The 20,853-nt window shown below is 42.9% G+C and overlaps 1 protein-coding gene and 1 long non-coding RNA gene across 2 annotated transcripts in view; one reads left to right on the top strand and one right to left on the bottom strand.

Annotated features, from left to right (window-relative positions):
• The window catches only part of LOC128692097 (V-type proton ATPase 16 kDa proteolipid subunit c), a 34,464-nt gene extending 29,271 nt beyond the window's left edge, over positions 1-5,193 (top strand). The window contains exons 3-4 of the mRNA XM_053781088.2: positions 1,047-1,200; positions 2,418-5,193. Of these exons, the coding sequence (XP_053637063.1) occupies positions 1,047-1,200; positions 2,418-2,477 (214 nt within the window). The 3' untranslated portion in view covers positions 2,478-5,193. The remainder of the gene's footprint in view (positions 1-1,046; positions 1,201-2,417) is intronic.
• A 6,536-nt stretch (positions 5,194-11,729) lies between these two features.
• The window catches only part of LOC138852718 (uncharacterized), a 299,461-nt gene continuing 290,337 nt past the window's right edge, over positions 11,730-20,853 (bottom strand). The window contains exon 2 of the long non-coding RNA XR_011392031.1: positions 11,730-12,594. This is a non-coding gene — a long non-coding RNA (uncharacterized lncRNA). The remainder of the gene's footprint in view (positions 12,595-20,853) is intronic.

Here is a 20,853-nt window from a genome sequence, read left to right as displayed (position 1 = left end):
CTGTTCATTAGTTACATTTTGAGGCTTTACAAATAAATTCCATTTTGAGTTTTTATTCACATAATGAATTTTTATTCACACCAAAAAATAGAAGATTTACTGTTATGCAATACTGTAATAATTGTATAAATATCATCACCATATTTGTGAATGTATATTAGACCCACCAGCTGACGTGTATTAGACGTGTGAGGTCGTTTGTTTACTCTTGAATATCGGCAAAAATTTAACATTTCCGCTACTTTGAGCTCAGTTTCAAGCCATTTCCAATGCTAAAACCAATCAAAATCATCTCTATTTCTGTAATATGTCTTCCATTCTATCAAATGAGACCAAGAAATCGCAAATACAGCTATAAAAAACATACGAAAAAACACTGCAAAGTCGCTGTTTTAATCGAAAAATCATGATTTCAGTTTTTTTCTCTCATTATACACAGTGTGCTGCAGGATCTGTTTTATGTGGTGCACACATACCACATAGATGTATTCTCTCATATCTAAGCCCAAATGTACCACTCACAGTTTATCAGAGTGAGCTGAGCTCATGGCGTAGATCTACGGTTTGGACACTCACCGTAAAGCCGTAGATCTACGGGACGGACCCTGAAAGGGTTAAATTTTGCGATGCCAGGAGACACCTCAGGATTGGGGGTTGCGACAGTCAAAGGGTTAAGGTTTTTCATGTAAATCTACATGAGATATGTTATTGAACACTTATTTTGAAGTCTCGGTATGTTTTCTGCTGCATGCTTAATGGCAACCTGTAGGTCTTCCAGTGTATGAAGGAGATTCATATGCACATTCTTTAAAATACTGCATAAAAAGAAATGTAATGTGAACACTGAAACAAAGAAAAAATGGCACTCTTCAAGGGTTTCATTTCTTTTTAAACACCCTGTAATAAGCTTGATTGGCATAAAAGTTGTGTGCATTTGATTCTCTTTATAACACTGCATATTGAAAAAAATTGCATAAGAGAATAGAACCCATTTAGGTAGTGCAAATGATTGAGGATGTCTTTTAAAGCATTTTTATATTTTCCAGAGGGTTTGTTCACCTTGGTGCTGGTCTTAGTGTTGGCCTGTCTGGTCTAGCTGCTGGATTTGCTATTGGAATTGTAGGAGATGCAGGTGTGAGGGGGACTGCCCAACAGCCACGATTGTTTGTGGGCATGATTCTCATTCTCATCTTTGCTGAGGCAAGTGAAAATTGCACCTAAGTTTCTTATACCCCTATTAAACTTATGCCTATGTTACTTATGATCATTTTGTTACTTTACAATTGCTTTACAAAACAAAATTATACAGTGATCTGCAGTTGTTTAAGAGAGAGAAGTGGAGAGAGAATGAGAAAGGGAGAAAGTGAGTAAGAGAATGTGAGTGAGATAGTGAATGTGAGAGAAAGCGAGACAAGACTGGGTGATGAAAACGTTTTAAATGGAGTAATGGTGGAGGGTATTGGTGAGTGGGAGGGGTGGTGGTGAGATGGAGGGAGACTACATATGTACCATACAGTGGGAAGGTGACAAGTTTTAATGTTAGATCTGCAATTCTTTACCTGCCTGCCTCCTTTCCTCTTCCTGCTTGCCTGCCTGCCTCCCTCCCTCCCTCCCTCCCTCCCTCCCTCCCTCCCTCCCTCCCTCCCTCCTTCCCTCCTTCCCTCCCTGCTTGCCTGCCTCACTGCTGGCTTAACTCCCTCCTGACTTAGTTTCCTCCATGCTTGTGTGTCTGCCATGTCCTGCCTACCCTGCTACTTTGCCTGGGCATGAGCCTATGAAAGATAGGCTTTCTCTGCTGCTGGGTGCCAGTGCATCTGGATATACCAAGATGGACCCCAATGGGAATAAGTTACTTTGACTTGTTTTGGTCTATCCTGGTAGGTAATTGACACATGCTACTATATATGAGGTATTTATATGTTACTTGTACCTAAATGCACTTACTCTTTTATCAGAATTAATCTATGAACAGGTTGGGTGTGTTCTGGTTTCTTGGAATGTATTACATAAAACCATGTATTTTGGGGTTGAGTTATGATATTTTTGAGATAGTTTGTTTTCTGGAATAGATTAATATTGTAACTCAAGGGATCACAGTACTGGCAAAGCCTGGGAACCAAAGGTTCTAGAAAAATAATCATTGCTGTACCTGTATTAGCATCATGTGGTATTACCATACTACAGCTGTGTACATACAATATTAGCAATTTGTACAACTGGAAATTTGTAACAAAAGCCTTAACCATGCCCACGTATATCATGGTAAGGGTGTAAGCTTGCTCCTTGATTCATTAATGATTTTATTACTGCTGTATGACCCATGTGGGTTTAATTTTTTTTTTCTGCAAGTGTAATTATAGTAATGTGAATTCTTAGTTTTTCTTTGCATTTCTCTTTTTAATATCTTTATCCCGCAGGTGCTGGGTCTCTATGGTCTGATTGTAGCCATCTACTTGTATACCAAGACATCATCATAAATTCAATGCAACTATAAATAAACAGTTGCAGTGTCTTAATATTGGCATGCCCACATATATAGACCTGCCTAAAACTGGATTACCAAAACGGAGTCAAAAGTGCTCTCTCCATTGCAGCTAAACTAGGTTTGTGGCATGATGGTGCTAGTCAGGTTCTGTGCTCACAAATGCTTCAGAGTTTATTCTGTGTAAGATGAAAAGATATATCTTAATGGGCTATATGAATCATTTTAGATTTTCATTTTGCCATATGCTTTAAAGAAAAATTGGGGAAACAGTTTTTAAAAATACAGTATCACACTAATGGCTTTCAAAATTATGAGGAAAGGCTTGTGCTGGCACCATCTTTAAATATTGCTAGAGATCTATCTCGAATAGGTGAGAATTGCTGTCAAGGCCAAAGTGCATTGACTGAGATTGGAGAGTTCATCTGAAAACAAAAAAAATGTAGTTCACATACAGATACATTTAAAAAATTTTATGTACATTAAATTTAAATTTATAATAGTTTACTTATCTAAATATTAAATTATATAGTGAATATTTAGGCACAGTAAAGGGTTTTGGTCTATTTTATTTTATTAATGCTAAATAGTAAATGGAGAGGTAACCATTTTTGAGCTGGAATTAATGCTAAACTTCATTGTCCCTGGTTATTAAACAAACCTGTTTACCAGTGTGTAAGGTTATATATTATATGTATGTGTGTGTGTGTGTGTGTATATATATCTCTTTTCAGCAAACCCACCGGCTGTCTCCCACCAAGGCAGGGTGACCCATATATACATATATGTATGCATGCATATACATATACATATTTACTGTATATTACATTTATATTTATATGAAGCACTAGCAAGTAAAGGGGGCTTAGGAACCAATTTTAAAAAACTGAGAAAAATATGTTTAGTATGAAAGTCACATCTCATAAACTAATAGATATTTGGATCATTCAAATGGTGTTCTGTAGGACATTTCATTAGTTTATTTGTCGGAGTTTCATTTATGTATACATAAGGCATAAATGACAGTATATAAATTTTGGCACGGTCATCTTTTGCGAGTGTATTAGGACAATTTTAAGTAATTCATTGTCTTATATATGTTAAAAACAATTTATTGAATGCATGCATTTTGTTTCATAGTTTTCTAAATCCCAGATATTCGAGAAAATTGCCTCATAACTGGCAGTTATCTCATCAGAGTATCCATCATGACATACAGGACCTATTTCTCAAGCTTGAACAGTTTCACCACTTACAGCATAGCACTATCTGTGTCAAAGATGCCTCAGACCAGACTCAATGTCCTAAGGTCAAGAAGTTCATCACTTTCAAAGCAATTTTAGATCATAATGAATATTATGTATACCTGAAGTATACCAAGTATACTCCAGGTATATATACGACAATTTTGCTTCAGTCCCTCTACCACAAGATGTACAAGCAAAAGCTAAACATAATACAAAAAACATTTTTGGTCAGGGTGGTACTTATACCTGTTTACCTGCCAGTGCCTCGTGTATATATATGAAACTGTATTTTACAAGATAGGGCATATGAGGCATCACATACAGACCTGCATTAGGTTTCTGATATTTATTACTATAGCATAGTGACTGTCTCAGTATTTTCAGATTGCCATCTTATGGAGTTCTCAGTTAGAAAATATTTATTTTTATTTGTACAAGGTTGTTAATATGTATAATATTTACTAATGATATTACTGTGGTGTATAGGTACGGTAATTGGATTTTGATAAATACTTTCAAATTCCAGTAGTGACTGCATTACAAAATTTAGGATGTATGATGTATTTATATTTTAAATAATTAGCCTTACAAACCTAAATATTTAAATAATACACTAAAAGTTTAGTCTCTCGAAAGTCTTAGGTTCACATATCACATTAGTGCTATGTTTCTTGTATATATTCAAAATTAGTTGTAATCTTCAGGCTCTCTTGAGAGTAGATAGTTATTATTTAAAGCACAATTTCAGCATTTAGTAAAGCTGATGAGGTAAAAGCCTTTAAAGGGTTACATTCCAGTTGTATATATTATTTTGTTGACATTAATAGAATCTAGTACTTTGTTTTAACACACTGAAGTTCATGGATGCACTGAAGACAAATGTTTAGATACTTGTCTTGCTTTTCAAATCCTGTAATACGTATATTTGAATATTCAACTTACATAATCGATACAGTATTGTGCATTTTAAAGACTTTAGTAGTTTACTCAAGGTGTATTACTGGACTCCATTGTGTTTAATAAAAAATAATTTTCATTTTCACTTCCTTACATCCTCCTTGTACTACTGTATGGTGGGAAATATGACCATTTCTCACTCTGAGAGTAAATGTAGAACTTTTAGAATCAAATGAATAAATAATCAGTAGTAAATACAGTTTTAAGTGGCTTAATGCACCGCTTCTTCATTAAACAAAGAACACCACTTGCGTTACTCTTCCAAATGAATGTTTGTGATCAAGTATAGCCAATAATTAATCTGTGTCTGAATGTTCTATGAAATGTTATATGATGGAAATTAATGTAGCACTAGGAATATTTAGGGTAGTCCCTCCTTGCTGAACAAGTTTTTGTCTTGAATGTACTATGAGTGCAAAAGTCAGTATTGAGGTGGTTTGTATGTACAGTATCTTAAAAAAAAAAGTAGATTTGTGTAAAAGTTGTTCCATTAAACTAAATGTCTACTATCCCCTTTTATTTTTAAAACCATAAATTATGTTAACAGAAGATTCCTAAAATCACTGCACAGTAATTTACAGATTTAAACTTTTGGGTTTAGTTCTCCCCCATGAATGTAATAAGTGTTTGGAGGATCAGTTGTAGGAAAGTACTGGACTGAGCAGTGCTTACTGGACATGGTCACCAGACATCTTAACAGGCACCTTGAGCTACTTCAAGAATGGCCAGGTGAAGGGCTTTTATTCCAAGGAAGTGCAACAACCTTTCCCTTTCATTGTATTAAACCTGAGGACCTCTTATTTCTAAAGTGCTGCATGACCCAAATGGGTATAGTGCTTCATGATATTTATTGGAGCATATGTGGAATACTGTATTGAATACTGTATTGGAGGATAGAGGAAATCAGAGAAAGCTTGAAATGTTGATCTCAGTTTCCCTAGTATGTATTTGTTACAAGAATCAAAATTCCATTGCACAGTTGTAATTCCTGTCTCTGACTGTCATTTATTACAATCACTCTCTCCTCTTCCCAATGAGACATGCAATGAAAGTGCACTCTTTTTGTGTGAGAATCCCTATTCTCTCCTCTTCAAGGGGGGCTCCTTGGCGTGGTGAAGAGGCTCTTGGTCTGAGGAATTAGACCTGTCGGTCTTCTTCCTCAGACCGAACCTAATTACCCCCCAATCTCCCCTCCCCTATCCCATCCTCCCCTTTTTCCTTTCCTCCTCCTCCTCCCCACCCCTCCCTTTTGCCCTTCCTCTTTTTTGGCCTTTGGGATTTCTCCCACAGGCGCGCTAGTTCCTAGGTAGGGGAAAGGATACCGGGGTCTATCCCATTCCGTTGAGGTTCTTGGCGGTGGCGTAGTTTGCCGTGGAATCTGGATCGCCTGGGGATGTCCCGATCCCTCTCCGGTATCCCGGAGTAGCTTTGGGTGTCTTTCGGGCGACGGGTGTATCTCTGGAAGCCACCTTTTGGATTCCGGGGGTGGTGGCCGAAGGAGGTATGCTTTGTGGCGGATATCCGACCGCCCTCTCTTTTGTCCACCGAGGTAGCTCGGCAGATGTGAGGTTGCTATCCCGGATTGTTAGTTTACTAGCATGATGGGTAGGGTATGGCACGGGTTCCATGCTGCATCTGCGCTACTTGCGGTGCTGAGGTCCTCTTGGGCGCGGAGGGAGATTTCTGGCCCTTTCATTCCTCCTAGGAACTATCCCTCCCCGGTCCCCCCTTTTTTTTATTCTTTTTTTTTTTATTTTCTTCTTTCTTTTTTTTTTCTTAAAAACAAAAAGAAAGAAGTAACCTAACCATGGCAGCCCTAGTCCATGAACCTACTACCCCCGGGCCCCTTCTTGATACCGCACCCCGTTCTGACCCCGCCTCGTCTTTGGACCACTCTTCAGACACTCCTCATGCCTCTGTACCTATTGCCGGTGCTGTTTCCTCACCCGCTTCAGGTACTGAGGCCTCGACTGACTCCTTCGATTTATCGGACCTTCGCTCTCCTCTGACTATGCTTCCAGCCTCTCCCTCTACGGTGCGGCAATTTTCAAATTGCCGACCCGTTCCACGTCGAACCAACTCTGGTCCCACGCCTAAACGCCAACGACAATTACCTGCTGATGATACTTCTCCACCTTCTCGTTCTTCTCAGAAACGATCGACACGTCCTTCACTACCTTTCCACGCTCAGTTTCAGACTGAACAATGGACTAAATTCTTCACTTTACGACCGACTTCCTCTACTGCCTATCTTTCTGACCACAGTATTGGCAAGGCATTCCTACGCCATGTTGGTAAAGATATTTCTTTTCATGCTCTTAAGAGCGGTACGCGCATCATTACCGTACAGAATGCTACCCAGGCTCTGGTGGCCTGGTGGTTAACGCTCTCGCTTCACACGGTGAGGGCCTGGGTTCGATTCCCAGCCAGAGTAGAAACATTGGACGTGTTTCTTTCCACCTGTTGTCTATGTTCCCCATCAGTAAAATGGGTACCTGGGTGTTAGTCGACTGGTGTGGGTCGCATCCTGGGACACTGACCTAAGGAGGCCTGGTCACAGACCGGGCCGCGGGGGCGTTGACCCCCGGAACTCTCTCCAGATAAACTCCAGATGAGCTCTCTCGTCTTTCCCATATCGATACTGTTCCTGTCACTCTTGAAAAACATCATTCCCTCAATTCTTGTAGTGGTACCGTCATTCTGCCCCATACCATAGTTCAACAAAATTTCCAGACATGTGGCACTGACTTTCTTGAACAGCTGGAACTCCAAGATCTCCCAATCCTCAAGGTAGACACTTACGTTCTTCCTGCCCGCGGGCGGAGACCCTAGCAATGTGGCTCGTTTAACTTTTGACAGCCGAGAACTCCCATCCTCAGTTTATATAGCAGGACATCGGTTACAAGTTCGAAAGGTGATCCCTACACCACAACAGTGTAGAAATTGCTGGCGATTTGGCCATCCAGCGAAATATTGCAGATCTATCGCCGAATGCCCAGCCTGTGGTGCCGATGACCATTCTAATACGTCTTGCAATCGATCTCCCTCTTGCCTTAACTGTCATGAGGCTCACCCTTCGTACTCTCGCCGTTGTCAAGTCTATTTAAACGAGCGGGAAATCCGTTACCTCAAAGAGACAGAAGGTCTCCCTTATGCCATGGCAGTTTCTCATCTCCGCCTCCAAGGGAGACTCCCACGTGTTTCTTATTCCCGTGTTTCAAAACGTCCCCCCACTTCTGGTATCCCATCTTCTACACCCACCTCTGTGGTTACCTCTCTCATAGTCACTCCTGTATCTAATCCTTTTGCTGTCCTCGGCTCGGACGTCCCTACTTCAACGCCTCAGTCTGATCTCGCTTCTTCGAGTTCTCTCACAAGCCTCAGTATCGACGAGACCTCGTACGACACCTCCTCCCAATCGTCCCTCTACTTCTCAAAAGTCAAAAAAAGGTCCGTTAACACCTACCCATCTTCCACCTCCTCATTTTACCCTCCCTGTCTCTGTCCCTGGTTCTCCCCCTCTCACTGGCTCAGTTACAAGTGTAGAGGTTCACCCTCCTCCTCGTACTGTACCTTCCTCCCCTGTTCCCTCCCAAATTTCTTCCTCTTCTGCCACCTCCCAGGTTCCTGCCTCTTCTGTCCCCTGCCACGCTTCTCCAGTTCCCTCCACCCTTTTGCCCCCCCCCCTACCTTGGTACAGTCCAATACAGTTCCAATCTTTACTCATCCTCCCCCTACCGTTTCCAATATTGTCTCCCATACGACGTCTCTGAATTCAGAAACACTTGAAGCAATCTCTGAATATATTGCAGAGACCAAACCATCAATGGACACTGATCCACCTTCCGCTCTTTCTCTCTCCTCTGCTCCATCTGCGCAACTCCTTTCTTCACAGCACACCGTTCCTTCGCTGCTTGAACATTTTCCACTGCCTCCGCATGTGGACTTTTTTAACCCCTCTAGTCCGTAGGAACCCTTACCTGCGGATTTCAAGTATCTTTATCATTGCCAATCATGGCCTATTTACAGTGGAATATACGCGGCCTCAGGGGTAATCGGGGTGAGCTTCAGATGTTACTCTCCCAGTTTGCCCCTGTTGGTGTTTGCTTACAGGAACCAAAATTACACTCTGCTGTTATTTCTCCCATCTCAGGCTATAATTTATTGTATTCTTCAGATCCTTTTCCTGATGGGACCTTTAATGAAAGTGCCCTTCTTCTACGCACTGATATTCCGTACCATCAGCTATTTGTTCATACTTCGCTGCATTACACAGCAGCCCGTATCCACTTACATAGGTGGTATACGCTCTGTTCTTTATATCTCTCTCCTTCTCGGGCATTATCTATTCCGGATATTGCCTTCCTAGTTTCGTCATTACCGCCACCGATTCTGTTACTTGGTGATTTTAATGCCCACCATTTCCTCTGGGGGGGTCTCACTGTGATTCCTGTGGAATTCAGTTAGAGGCTTTTCTTGCCACCCACCCCCTCCATGTTTTAAATACAGGTACTCACACCCATTTTGATCCTCGGACTCATACTCTCTCTTGCATCGATCTCTCAGTCTGCTCTTCCTCCACCGCATTAGACTTCACTTGGTCTGTTCTCCCGGACTTACATGACAGTGATCATTTCCCAATCATTCTTACTTCCCTTTCATATTCGCCACCTCTTCGCACCCCACGCTGGCAATTTAATCGGGCAAATTGGAACCTTTACTCACACCTAACTGTTTTTAAAGAGGTTCCTTCTTCGTCCTCCATTGATGAGCTTTTACACCTCTTCTCGTCCTCCGTTTTCACCGCAGCTTCTCATTCTATACCCCAAACTTCGGGCAGGCATTCTCAGAAATGCGTGCCTTGGTGGTCTCCTGCTTGTGCTCGTGCAGTACGTTTGAGACTCGCTGCATGGGGCAGGTACTGATACAATAGAACCACAGAGAAACTCCTTGATTTTAAACAGAAGAGTGTGATCGCTCGCCATGTCATCCGTGACGCTAAACGCACTTGCTGGCGAGATTATGTCTCCACCATCACCTCTGCTTCCTCTATGAGTGCAGTCTGGAAAAAAGTACGAAAACTGAGTGGTAAATATTCTCCTGACCCGGCTCCTGTTCTGCGGGTTGCCGGTGTTGATATAGCAAACCCACTAGGTGTTGCCAATGAAATTGGCAATCATCTAGTCCGTATTTCTCAGGGACTCCATCTATGCCCCTCATTTCTTTCCTCAAAGTCTGCCAGAGAGTTAGCACCCTTGGACTTTTCTTCTCTCAGAGAAGAACAGTATAATGTGCCTTTTACACTTCAAGAACTGGAGGCAACACTCTCAGCTTGTCAATCATCGGCAGCTGGGCCCGACGACATTCATATTCGTATGCTACAACATTTACATCAGTCAGCCCTTGCAGTCCTATTATGCCTTTACAATCTTATTTGGTCACAAGGAGTTCTTCCACAGCTGTGGAAATCCGCCATTGTTCTCCCTTTCCGCAAACCAGGCACTACGGGACATGAAACCTCCCACTATCGTCCCATTGCTCTTACCAGTGCAGTTTGCAAAGTAATGGAACGCCTAGTAAATAGACGTTTAGTGTGGTATTTAGAGACACACAACAGTCTCTCCACTCGTCAATATGGCTTTCGTAAGGGACGTTCTACCATAGACCCCTTACTACGCTTGGATACGTATGTTCGTAATGCCTTTGCGAATAACCACTCAGTTATTGCCATATTTTTTGACCTTGAGAAGGCATATGACACAACTTGGAGGTATAATATTTTAGCCCAAGCCCACTCCTTAGGCCTTCGAGGCAATCTACCATCCTTCCTTAAGAACTTTTTAACTGACAGGCATTTCCGTGTTCGGGTTAATAATGTGCTCTCCCCTGACTTTATCCAAGCTGAAGGTGTCCCCCAGGGATGTGTTCTGAGCACAACACTTTTTCTCCTTGCTATTAATGATTTGGCCTCTAGTCTTCCATCAAATATTTGGTCATCACTCTATGTTGATGACTTCGCTATTGCCTGTGCAGGCGCTGACTGTCACCTCATTACAGTTTCTCTCCAACATGCAGTCGACCGTGTTTCCAATTGGGCCACCACACGTGGGTTTAAATTTTCCAGCACTAAAACCCACCAAATTACTTTCACTAGACGCTCTGTCATCTCCGATCATCCTTTGTACCTCTATGGCTCCCGTATCCCTGAACGTGATACAGTCAAGTTTCTGGGCCTCCTCTTTGATCGTAGGTTATCCTGGAAACCTCACATTACCTCTCTGAAGGCAACTTGTCACAGCTGGCTGAACCTTCTTAAAACCCTTGCTCATCTTTCATGGGGAGCTGATCGTCGAACCCTCCTTCGCCTACATTCCACCCTTATTTTATCGAAACTTGATTATGGTGACCAGATCTATTCAGCAGCATCTCCTGCTACTCTCTCTAGCCTTAACCCCATTCATCACCAAGGATTACGTTTATGCCTTGGTGCTTTTCGCTCTTCCCCTGTCGAGAGCCTCTATGCAGAAGCGAACGTTCCATCCTTATCCGATCGCCGTGATGCCCATTGCCTGCGCTACTATGTACGCTCTCATGATCTCCGCAATCCTTCCATTTATAGAATGGTCACTGATATTAGTAGACATTCTTTATTTGTTCGCCGCCCCTGTTTACTCCGTCCCTTCTCTCTTCGCCTTCATTCGCTCTTGTCTTCTCTTCAACTACCACCTTTCTATGTACATGTAGCATCTCACTTTTCCCTACCCCCCTGGGAAGTTCCAGCCGTTTGAGTCTGTTCTTTCTCCCTCCCTTGCTCGAAAGCCCAACTGTCTACGGTCGCTTCCCGCTCTCTTTTTCTTGACCACTTTCACTCATTCTCATGCCATTGCTGTGTACACAGATGGCTCTAAGTCTCCTGACGGCGTAGGATTCGCAGCAGTGTTTCCGGACAGCGTCGTTCAAGGGCATTTACTATCTTCGGCTAGTATTTTTACTGCTGAATTATATGCCATCCTTACAGCACTTATCCGTATTGCATCTATGCCTGTGTCATCATTTGTGGTTGTCTCAGACTCCCTTAGTGCTTTACAGGCTATACAAAAATTTGATACACCTCACCCCTTAGTCCTCCGTATCCAACTTTGGCTACGCCGCATCTTTACCAAGCATAAAGATATTGTTTTTTGTTGGGTCCCTGATCATGTTGACGTACAGGGCAATGAACAGGCAGACACTGCTGCGCGGTCAGCAGTACATGACCTACCAGTTTCTTACAGAGGTATTCCATTTACGGACTATTTTGCTGCAATATCTTCCCACCTTCACACCCGTTGGCAACAACGTTGGTCTACTATGCTCGGCAACAAACTTCAATCTATTAAACCGAGTATAGGTTACTGGCCATCTTCTTATAACCAGTGTCGAGGTTGGGAGACTACTCTCTCCCGTCTTTGCATTGGCCATACTCGTCTTACTCATGGATATCTCATGGAGAGGCGTCTTGCTCTCCTCTGTGAGAATTGCCAAGCTCCATTATCAGTCAGCCACATTCTGTTGGACTGCCCACTTTATCAACGAGCACGCAGAATTTACCTCTGTCGTCGTCTTCGCTCTGCTGCTCTCTCTTTACCTTCCCTTCTCGCTGATGGACCCACCTTTCATCCAGACTCTCTCATTGACTTTTTGACAACAACTGACTGACTTCACAAATTCTGATACCTTCAGCCCTTTCTACTTCAATCTCTTGCTACCCTCTACCCCCGTACTATCCCCTGCCCCGCTGTTTTCTGTAACTTGCTGATCATCCCTCCTCCCTTCTGCCATCCAATACCCTCGCTTCCTTCCCTACCCTGCAGCGCTGTATAGCCCTTGTGGCTTAGCGCTTCTTTTTGATTATAATAATAATAATCCCTATTCTCAGCTTTCAGTTTATACCCCCTTTCATTAATACTGCAGCCCCTGTCTGCTTATGAAATGTAACTTCTGATTTCTTCCTTACCTATGCCACTCCTCGCTTGTCCTCCAATCAAGCCTAATTACCCCCAGTCCCCCCCTTTCCCTACCCTATCCTTTCCATCCCTCTCTTCCCTTTCCTACTTTTGGCCTTTGGGGTCCTTCCCTAAGGAATTCTAGCTCCTAGTTTGGGGGACAGGTATCGTTGTTCACCCCGTTCTGTTGAGGTCCTTGGTGGTTTACGTGGAGTTTACCTGGAGAGGGTTTTGGGGGTCAGCACCCCCGTGGCTCGGTCTGAGACCAGGCCTCATTGTGGATCAGGGTCTGATCAACCAGGCTGTTACTACTGGCTGCATGTAAGCTGACGTACGAACCACAGCCCGGTTGGTCAGGTACTGACTTTAGGTGCCTGTCCAGTGCCTTAAAGACAGCTAGGGGTCTAATCGTAATCCCCCTTATGTAGGCTGGGAGGCAGTTGAACAGTCTTGGACCCCACACACTTATTGTGTTCTCTCTCATTGTACTCGTTGCACCCCTGCTTTTCATTGGGGGAATGTTGCATCTCCTGCCAAGTCTTTTGCTTTCAAAGGAGTGATTTTCGTATGCAGGTTTGGTACCAATCCCTCCAGGACCTTCCAAGTGTGTGTTATCATGTATCTCTCTCGCCTGCATTCCATGAAATACAGATCAAGGACCTTCAACCATTCCCAGTAATTTAGGTGCCTTATCGTGCTTATATATGCTGTATAGCCCTTGTGGCATAGCGTTTCTTTTTGATTATAATAATAATATCGTGCTTATATGTGCTGTGAAAGTTCTTTGTACACTCTCCAGGTCTGCAGTGTCAACAGCCTTGAAGGGGGCTGCTAGTGTACAGCAGTATTCCAGCCTAGAGAGCACAAGCGATTTGAAGAGAATCATGGGCTTGGTGTCCCTAGTTTTGAAGGTTTTCATTATCCATCTTACCATTTTCCTAGCAGATGAGGTAGATACATTGTTGTGGTCTTTGAAAGCAAGGTCCTCTGACATTATCACTCCCAGGTCCTTCACATTACTTTTCCACTCTATTGTATGGTTAGAATTTGTCATATACCCTGATACATATATATATATATATATACATATCTGAGTAGTTGAAAATTCTCCTCGTTGAGCTTCATATTGTTTTGAGTGGCCCATTCAAAGATTTGGTTAATGTCCGCTTGGAGTCTCACGGTGTCTTCGATGGTCACTGCCATGGTAATCTGGGTGTTGTCCGCAAAGGAACACAGAGCTATAACTTACATCTCTGTCAGTCAGAAATGAGGATGAGGAATAGAATGGGAACGAGTACTGTGCCTTGTTGAACAGAGCTTTTTACCATGTCTGCCTGAACTTTACTCTGTTTACTATTACTCTTTGTGTTCAGTTTGTCAGGAAGTTATAAATCCATCTACCAACTTTTCCTGTTATTCCTTTATCACGCATTTTGTGTGCTATTACACAATGGTCACACTTGTCAAAAGCATTTGCATTGTCTGTGTATACTACATCTGTATTTTGTTTATTCTCTACAGCATCCAGGACCTTGTCATAGTGGTCCAGTAGCTGGGACAAGCAGGAGCGACCTGCTCTAAACCAGTGTTGCCCTGGGTTGTGTAATTGATGGGTATCTAGGTGGTTGGTGATCTTGCCTCTTAGAACCCTCTCAAAGATTTTTATGATATGGCATGTTAGTGCTATTGGTCTGTAGTTCTTTGCAATTGCTTTACTGCCACTTTTGTGGAGTGGGGCTATGTCTGTTGTTTTAAGTATGTGTGGGATGACCCCTGTGTCCATGCTCCCTCTCCATAAAATGCTGAAGGCACACAATAAGCACAGAGTTCCATGAGTCTGGGCCTGGAACAGAGTGCATGGGCATGTCATTTATTGCCTCTTCAAAGTCTTGTGGAATTAGGATAATATCCAAGATTTTGGATGACCAAATTTTGGGCTTCGTTCATTTGGGTTGTTGACCCTTATTCTGGGCAGTGGTTCACTGAACACCAAGTCACATTGGGACTTTAGTATCTCGCTCATTTCTTCTTGGCTGTCATCTGTGTATGTCCCATCCCGCTTAAGCAGGGGCCCAATACCGAATGTTGTTTTTTCTTAAGATTTTGCACAAGAGAAGAAGTATTTCGTTTTTTTTTTTTCAATTTCCTTTATGGCTTTTAGTTCTTCCTGTGATTCTTGTCTCCTGTAAGATTCCTTCAGCTTAAGTTTGATATTTGCAGTTTCGTTGACTAGTGACTCCCTTCGCATTTCCGATATACAGTGGACCCCCGCATAACGATTTTAATCCGTGCAAGAGGGGTAATTGTTATGCGAAATAATCGGTATGTGAATGAATTTTCCCCATAAGAAATAATGGAAATAAAATTAATCCGTGCAAGACACCCAAAAGTATGAAAAAAAAATTTTTACCACATGAAATATACATTTTCCTACACACAAAGAGAAGGATACATGCACAATAGTAGAGTAGTACATGCACAGTATATATTGTGCATGTACTACTCTACTAAATGAAGAATAAATGACACTTACCTTTATTGAAGATGCAGCAATGACTGATGAGACACTGTGTCCTGGGAGTGCCTTTTCCTCCTGAGTACTGTAGGTCCTGTTTGGCATTTTCTTCCAGAACAGGCCTTATCACACTGTGTATGCCACTACGATTCTTAAATCTCTCAAACCAACCTTTGCTGGCTTTAAATTCACCAATATGAGCACTAGTTCCAGGCATTTTTCCCTGTTCACCTGGGTGTTAGTCGACTTGTGTGGGTTGCATCCTGGGAGACAAGATTAAGGACCCCAATGGAAATAAGTTAGACAGTCTTCGATGACACTGACTTTTTTGGGTTATCCTGGGTGGCAAATCCTCTGGGGTTAATTGTTTCTTGGTATTCTCAATAAGCCACACCAACAACGGTGCTACAGCAGCAGCAGCAGCTGACGGTGGTACAGCAGCAACAGACGATGCTACAGCAGCAGCAGACGATGTTACAGCAGCAGCAGACGATGCTACAGCAGCAGCAGACGATGCTACAGCAGCAGCAGACGATGCTACAGCAGCAGCAGCAGCTGACGGTGGTACAGCAGCAACAGACGATGTTACAGCAGCAGCAGACGATGCTACAGCAGCAGCAGCAGCAGACGATGCTACAGCAGCAGCAGCAGCTGACAGTGCAGCAGCAGCAGCAGCTGTACCACCAATAGTAGCGATGGTTGATTGGGGTTTATTATACAACCTGGCCAGCTCGGAGACACGCACTCCACTTTCATACTTATCAATGATCTTTTTCTTCATCTCTATTGTAATTCTCACCCTTATTGCTGTAGGGTTGGCACTAGAAGCTTTCTTGGGGCCCATGGTCACTTATTTTCCAGAAAAAGCACCGAAAACACTGTAATAATACGAAATATTCCGATTGTATGCTTGGATGTTACCGCGGAGGCTGGCTGGTAAACAATGCCACCGGCGGAACATGTGAGCGTGGCTCAGGCCGCACATTGGACGCGTCTCGGACGAAAATCGGTGAGCGGGTTTGTAAGCGGTATGTGAGGCAAAATTTTTGCGATTAAAGCAAGCGGTATGCGGATTAATCGCTATGTGATGCCATCGTTATGCGGGGGTCCACTGTATTGGCCCCACTCAGCAGCTCCGTGACTCTTCACCTTTGTATAGGGAGTCTCTCTCTCTCTCTCTCTTTCTAGTTTACGTCTTCTCTTTTTCTTAATGGAATGTGTCTTGAGCAGATCTTAAGAACCACAGAATTCATTTTTTCAAGGCAAATGTTCAGATCCGTAAAAAGAACTTCATAACTGCTCACATTTTGCTGGTCAGAAGACCTGTGCATACATGTCTGTACTTCTATTATGTTGTGATCTGAGTGTATTGTCTTTGATACAGTTACATTACGTATCAGATCGTCGTTGTTAGTGAAGATGAAGTCCAGCGTATTTTCTCTTGGCGCAGAGATTTAATAGTTTGTGTGTGTGTGTGTGTGTGTGAATTTTCATCTGAGCTGCCTCCTGGGGTGATCTCTGCTAAAACATTGTTATATTCCTCTATTTTAGGTGTCTCAAGTTGAAATCTCCTAGTAGTAAGATGTTTGGGGCAGGAGTTGGGAGATTTTCTAGACAGTGGTCAATTTTCACAAGCTGCTACTGGAGTTGTTGGGAAGTTGCACCTGGAGGCTTGTATACCACCACAATGACAAGGTTTTGGCTTTCAGTCTTTACCACCAAAACTTCAACTACATCACTTGAGGTGTTCAGTTGTTCTCCGCAAATGAGCGACTCTGTGATGTACAGACCATCCCCCCTTGTTGCCTGTTTAGTCTGTCGCATTGGAATGGGTTATAACCTGGGATCCATATTTCGTTGTCATAATGATCCTTTATGCGGATCTCTGTGAATGCTGCAAACGTTGCATTTGACTCCGTGAGCAGTCCCTTGATGTAAGGAATTTTGTTGTTTTTTTGACGGCTGTAGACCCTGTATGACAAATGCCGTTAAGTTGGTGGAATTTAGGGGGGTTTCATTTGCTGGCTCTAATATCTGTTGTTCTGGAGTAGAGGCCTCGTGCTCTAGCCCCCATTTATATTGATCTCTCAGTTTGCTCATCAACTGCACTTTACTTTACCTGGTCTGTGCTCCCAGACTTACGTGACAGCAATCATTTTCCTATCCTTCTTACTTCCCATTCGTATTCTCGCTCTCCTCGAAGACCATGTTGGCAGTTTGAATGGACGAATTGGGACGTTTACTCGTGTCAAAGTGTTTTTAGCGAGGAACTTTATTCGTCCTCCACTGAAGAGCTATTACAATTATTTTTGACCTCAATTTTAACTGCAGTTTCACATTCATTCCCTCAAACCTCGAGTAGGCACTCTCAGAAATGCATGCCTTGGTGGTCTGCTTGTGCTGTGCAGTATGTTTGAAACAGACTGCATGAGGCCTATATTATTAGAATATGGGTCTAGCTGTTCTTCAGTTATGACAGTCCATATGGATTTGGTGTTTTATTTTCCAATACATTATAGTAATGACTTCTTATTTCTCTGCTGTGTATGCAGAACATATCTAGTGTTCATCACATTCTTAGGTGAGTACTTAAATTATACAGTACCAATATTTGGAATTATTTTTAATTATTGTAAAGAATGTAAAGTCATAACAGCAAACAATCATATTATTTGAATAAAATATCACAATACCATGGCAGAAACCATACTCGAATAACCTGAACTTAGGAGACAACCTTATGACATTTTGGTCTGACTTAGACTGCTACCATAAGACAGGAGAAGCACTGCAGGAGGCCTGCCGGCCCATGCTAGGCAAGTCTAACCAACACAAACACACCCAATCATGTATTTGTTGGTCCCTGGTGGGTTTATCACTTAGTTTTGAATATAATAATAATGTACTTCTCTAACATTTTTAAACCTACCCAACACTGTCTTAAGTTTGTCTGCTAAGTGGAGGTTATTTGTGTATTTTTTTTTTTTAACAAGTCGGCCGTCTCCCACCGAGGCAGGGTGACCCAAAAAGAAAGAAAATCCCCAAAAAGAAAATACTTTCATCATCATTCAACACTTTCACCTCACTCACACATAATCACTGTTTTTGCAGAGGTGCTCAGAATACAACAGTTTAGAAGTACAGTGGACCCCCGCATAGCGACCTTAATCCGTGCAAGAGGGCTGGTTGTTATGCGAAATGTTCGGTATGCGAATGAATTTTCCCCATAAGAAATAGTGGAAATCAAATTAATCCGTGCAAGACACCCAAAAGTATGAAAAAAAAATTTTTACCACATGAAATATACATTTTCCTACACACAAAGAGAAGGATACATGCACAATAGTAGCGTAGTACATGCACAATATATATTGTGCATGTACTACTCTACTAAATGAAGAATAAATGACACTTACCTTTATTGAAGATGCAGCAATGACTGATGAGACACTGTGTCCTGGGAGTGCCTTTTCCTCCTGAGTACTGTAGGTCCTGTTTGGCATTTTCTTCCAGAACAGGCCTTATCACACTGTGTATGCCACTACGTTTCTTAAATCTCTCAAACCAACCTTTGCTGGCTTTAAATTCACCAATATGAGCACTAGTTCCAGGCATTTTTCCCTGTTCACCTGGGTGTTAGTCGACTGGTGTGGGTTGCATCCTGGGAGACAAGATTAAGGACCCCAATGGAAATAAGTTAGACAGTCTTCGATGACACTGACTTTTTTGGGTTATCCGGGGTGGCAAATCCTCTGGGGTTAATTGTTTCTTGGTATTCTCAATAAGCCACACCAACAATGGTGCTACAGCAGCAGCAGCAGCTGACGGTGGTACAGCAGCAACAGACGATGCTACAGCAGCAACAGACGATGCTACAGCAGCAGCAGACGATGCTACAGCAGCAACAGACGATGCTACAGCAGCAGCAGACGATGCTACAGCAGCAGCAGACGATGCTACAGCAGCAACAGACGATGCTACAGCAGCAGACGATGCTACAGCAGCAGCAGATGATGCTACAGCAGCAACAGACGATGCTACAGCAGCAGCAGACGATGCTACAGCAGCAGCAGACGATGCTACAGCAGCAACAGACGATGCTACAGCAGCAGCAGACGATGCTACAGCAGCAGCAGACGATGCTACAGCAGCAGCAGACGATGCTGCAGCAGCAATAGACGATGCTACAGCAGCAGCAGACGATGCTACAGCAGCAGCAGACGATGCTACAGCAGCAGCAGACGATGCTACAGCAGCAGCAGACGATGCTACAGCAGCAGCAGACGATGCTACAGCAGCAGCAGACGATGCTACAGCAGCAGCAGACGGTACTACAGCAGCAGCAGCAGCTGACGGTGGTACAACAGCAGCAGCAGCTGTACCACCAATAGTAGCGATGGTTGATTGGGGTTTATTATACAACCTGGCCAGCTCGGAGACACGCACTCCACTTTCATACTTATCAATGATCTTTTTCTTCATCTCTATAGTAATTCTCACCCTTATTGCTGTAGGGTTGGCACTAGAAGCTTTCTTGGGGCCCATGGTCACTTATTTTCCAGAAAAAATCACCAAAAACACTGTAATAATACGAAATGTTCCGATTGTATGCTTGGATGTTACCGCGGAGGCTGGCTGATAAACAATGCCACCAGCGGAACATGTGAGCGTGGCTCAGGCCGCACATTGGACGCGTCTCGGACGAAGGGCGGTGAGCGGGTTTTTGGGCGATATGCGAGGCAAAATTTTTGCGATCAAAGCGTCCGGTATGCGGATTGTACGGTATGCGGGGGTCCACTGTATATACAGTGGACCCCTGGTTAACGATATTTTTTCATTCCAGAAGTATGTTCAGGTGCCAGTACTGACCGAATTTGTTCCCATAAGGAATATTGTGAAGTAGATTAGTCCATTTCAGACCCCCAAACATACACGTACAAACGCACTTACATAAATACATTTACATAATTGGTCGCATTGGGAGGTGATCATTAAGCGGGGGTCCACTGTATGTATAAAGATACACAACATATCCCTCCAAACTGCCAATATCCCAAACCCCTCCTTTAAAGTGCAGGCATTGTACTTCCCATTTCTAGGACTCAAGTCTGGCTATATAAAATAACCGGTTTCCCTGAATCCCTTCACTAAATATTACCCTGCCCACACTCCAACAGCTCGTCAGGTCCCAAATACCATTCGTCTCCATTCACTCCTATCTAACACGCTCATGCACGCTTGCTGGAAGTCCATGCCCCTCACCCACAAAACCTCCTTTACCCCCTCCCTCCAACCCTTTTGAGGACGACTCCTACCCCATATTATTTAAAACAAAGAAAAATTATTTTAAAAACACTCGTGTGAAATATGAATTAAATAAAGGGAGATTCCACATAATAAATTTGAACATTTATTATACTCTTGAAAATGAGCTAAACCTATTTGGGCCATGCAGAACATATACAGGTACCATCCGACTTACGACTAAGTTTGGTTCCAACCAACCGGTCTTAAGTCAAAATGGACATAAATCGAACCTTACTACTGAATATCAACATCACATTTTTGTAATGATTTTATTTTATTGTTTTATTTTGGTATTTCATTTTTTACTTTACTTTTTATGCTGTTAGTAGTACTGTAAGGTTTAGGATAAACACACTGTAC

This window comes from Cherax quadricarinatus, chromosome 15 (assembly GCF_038502225.1).
Source record: "Cherax quadricarinatus isolate ZL_2023a chromosome 15, ASM3850222v1, whole genome shotgun sequence".
Lineage (NCBI taxonomy): Eukaryota > Metazoa > Arthropoda > Malacostraca > Decapoda > Parastacidae > Cherax > Cherax quadricarinatus.
This window is presented reverse-complemented; position numbering and strand designations above follow the sequence as displayed.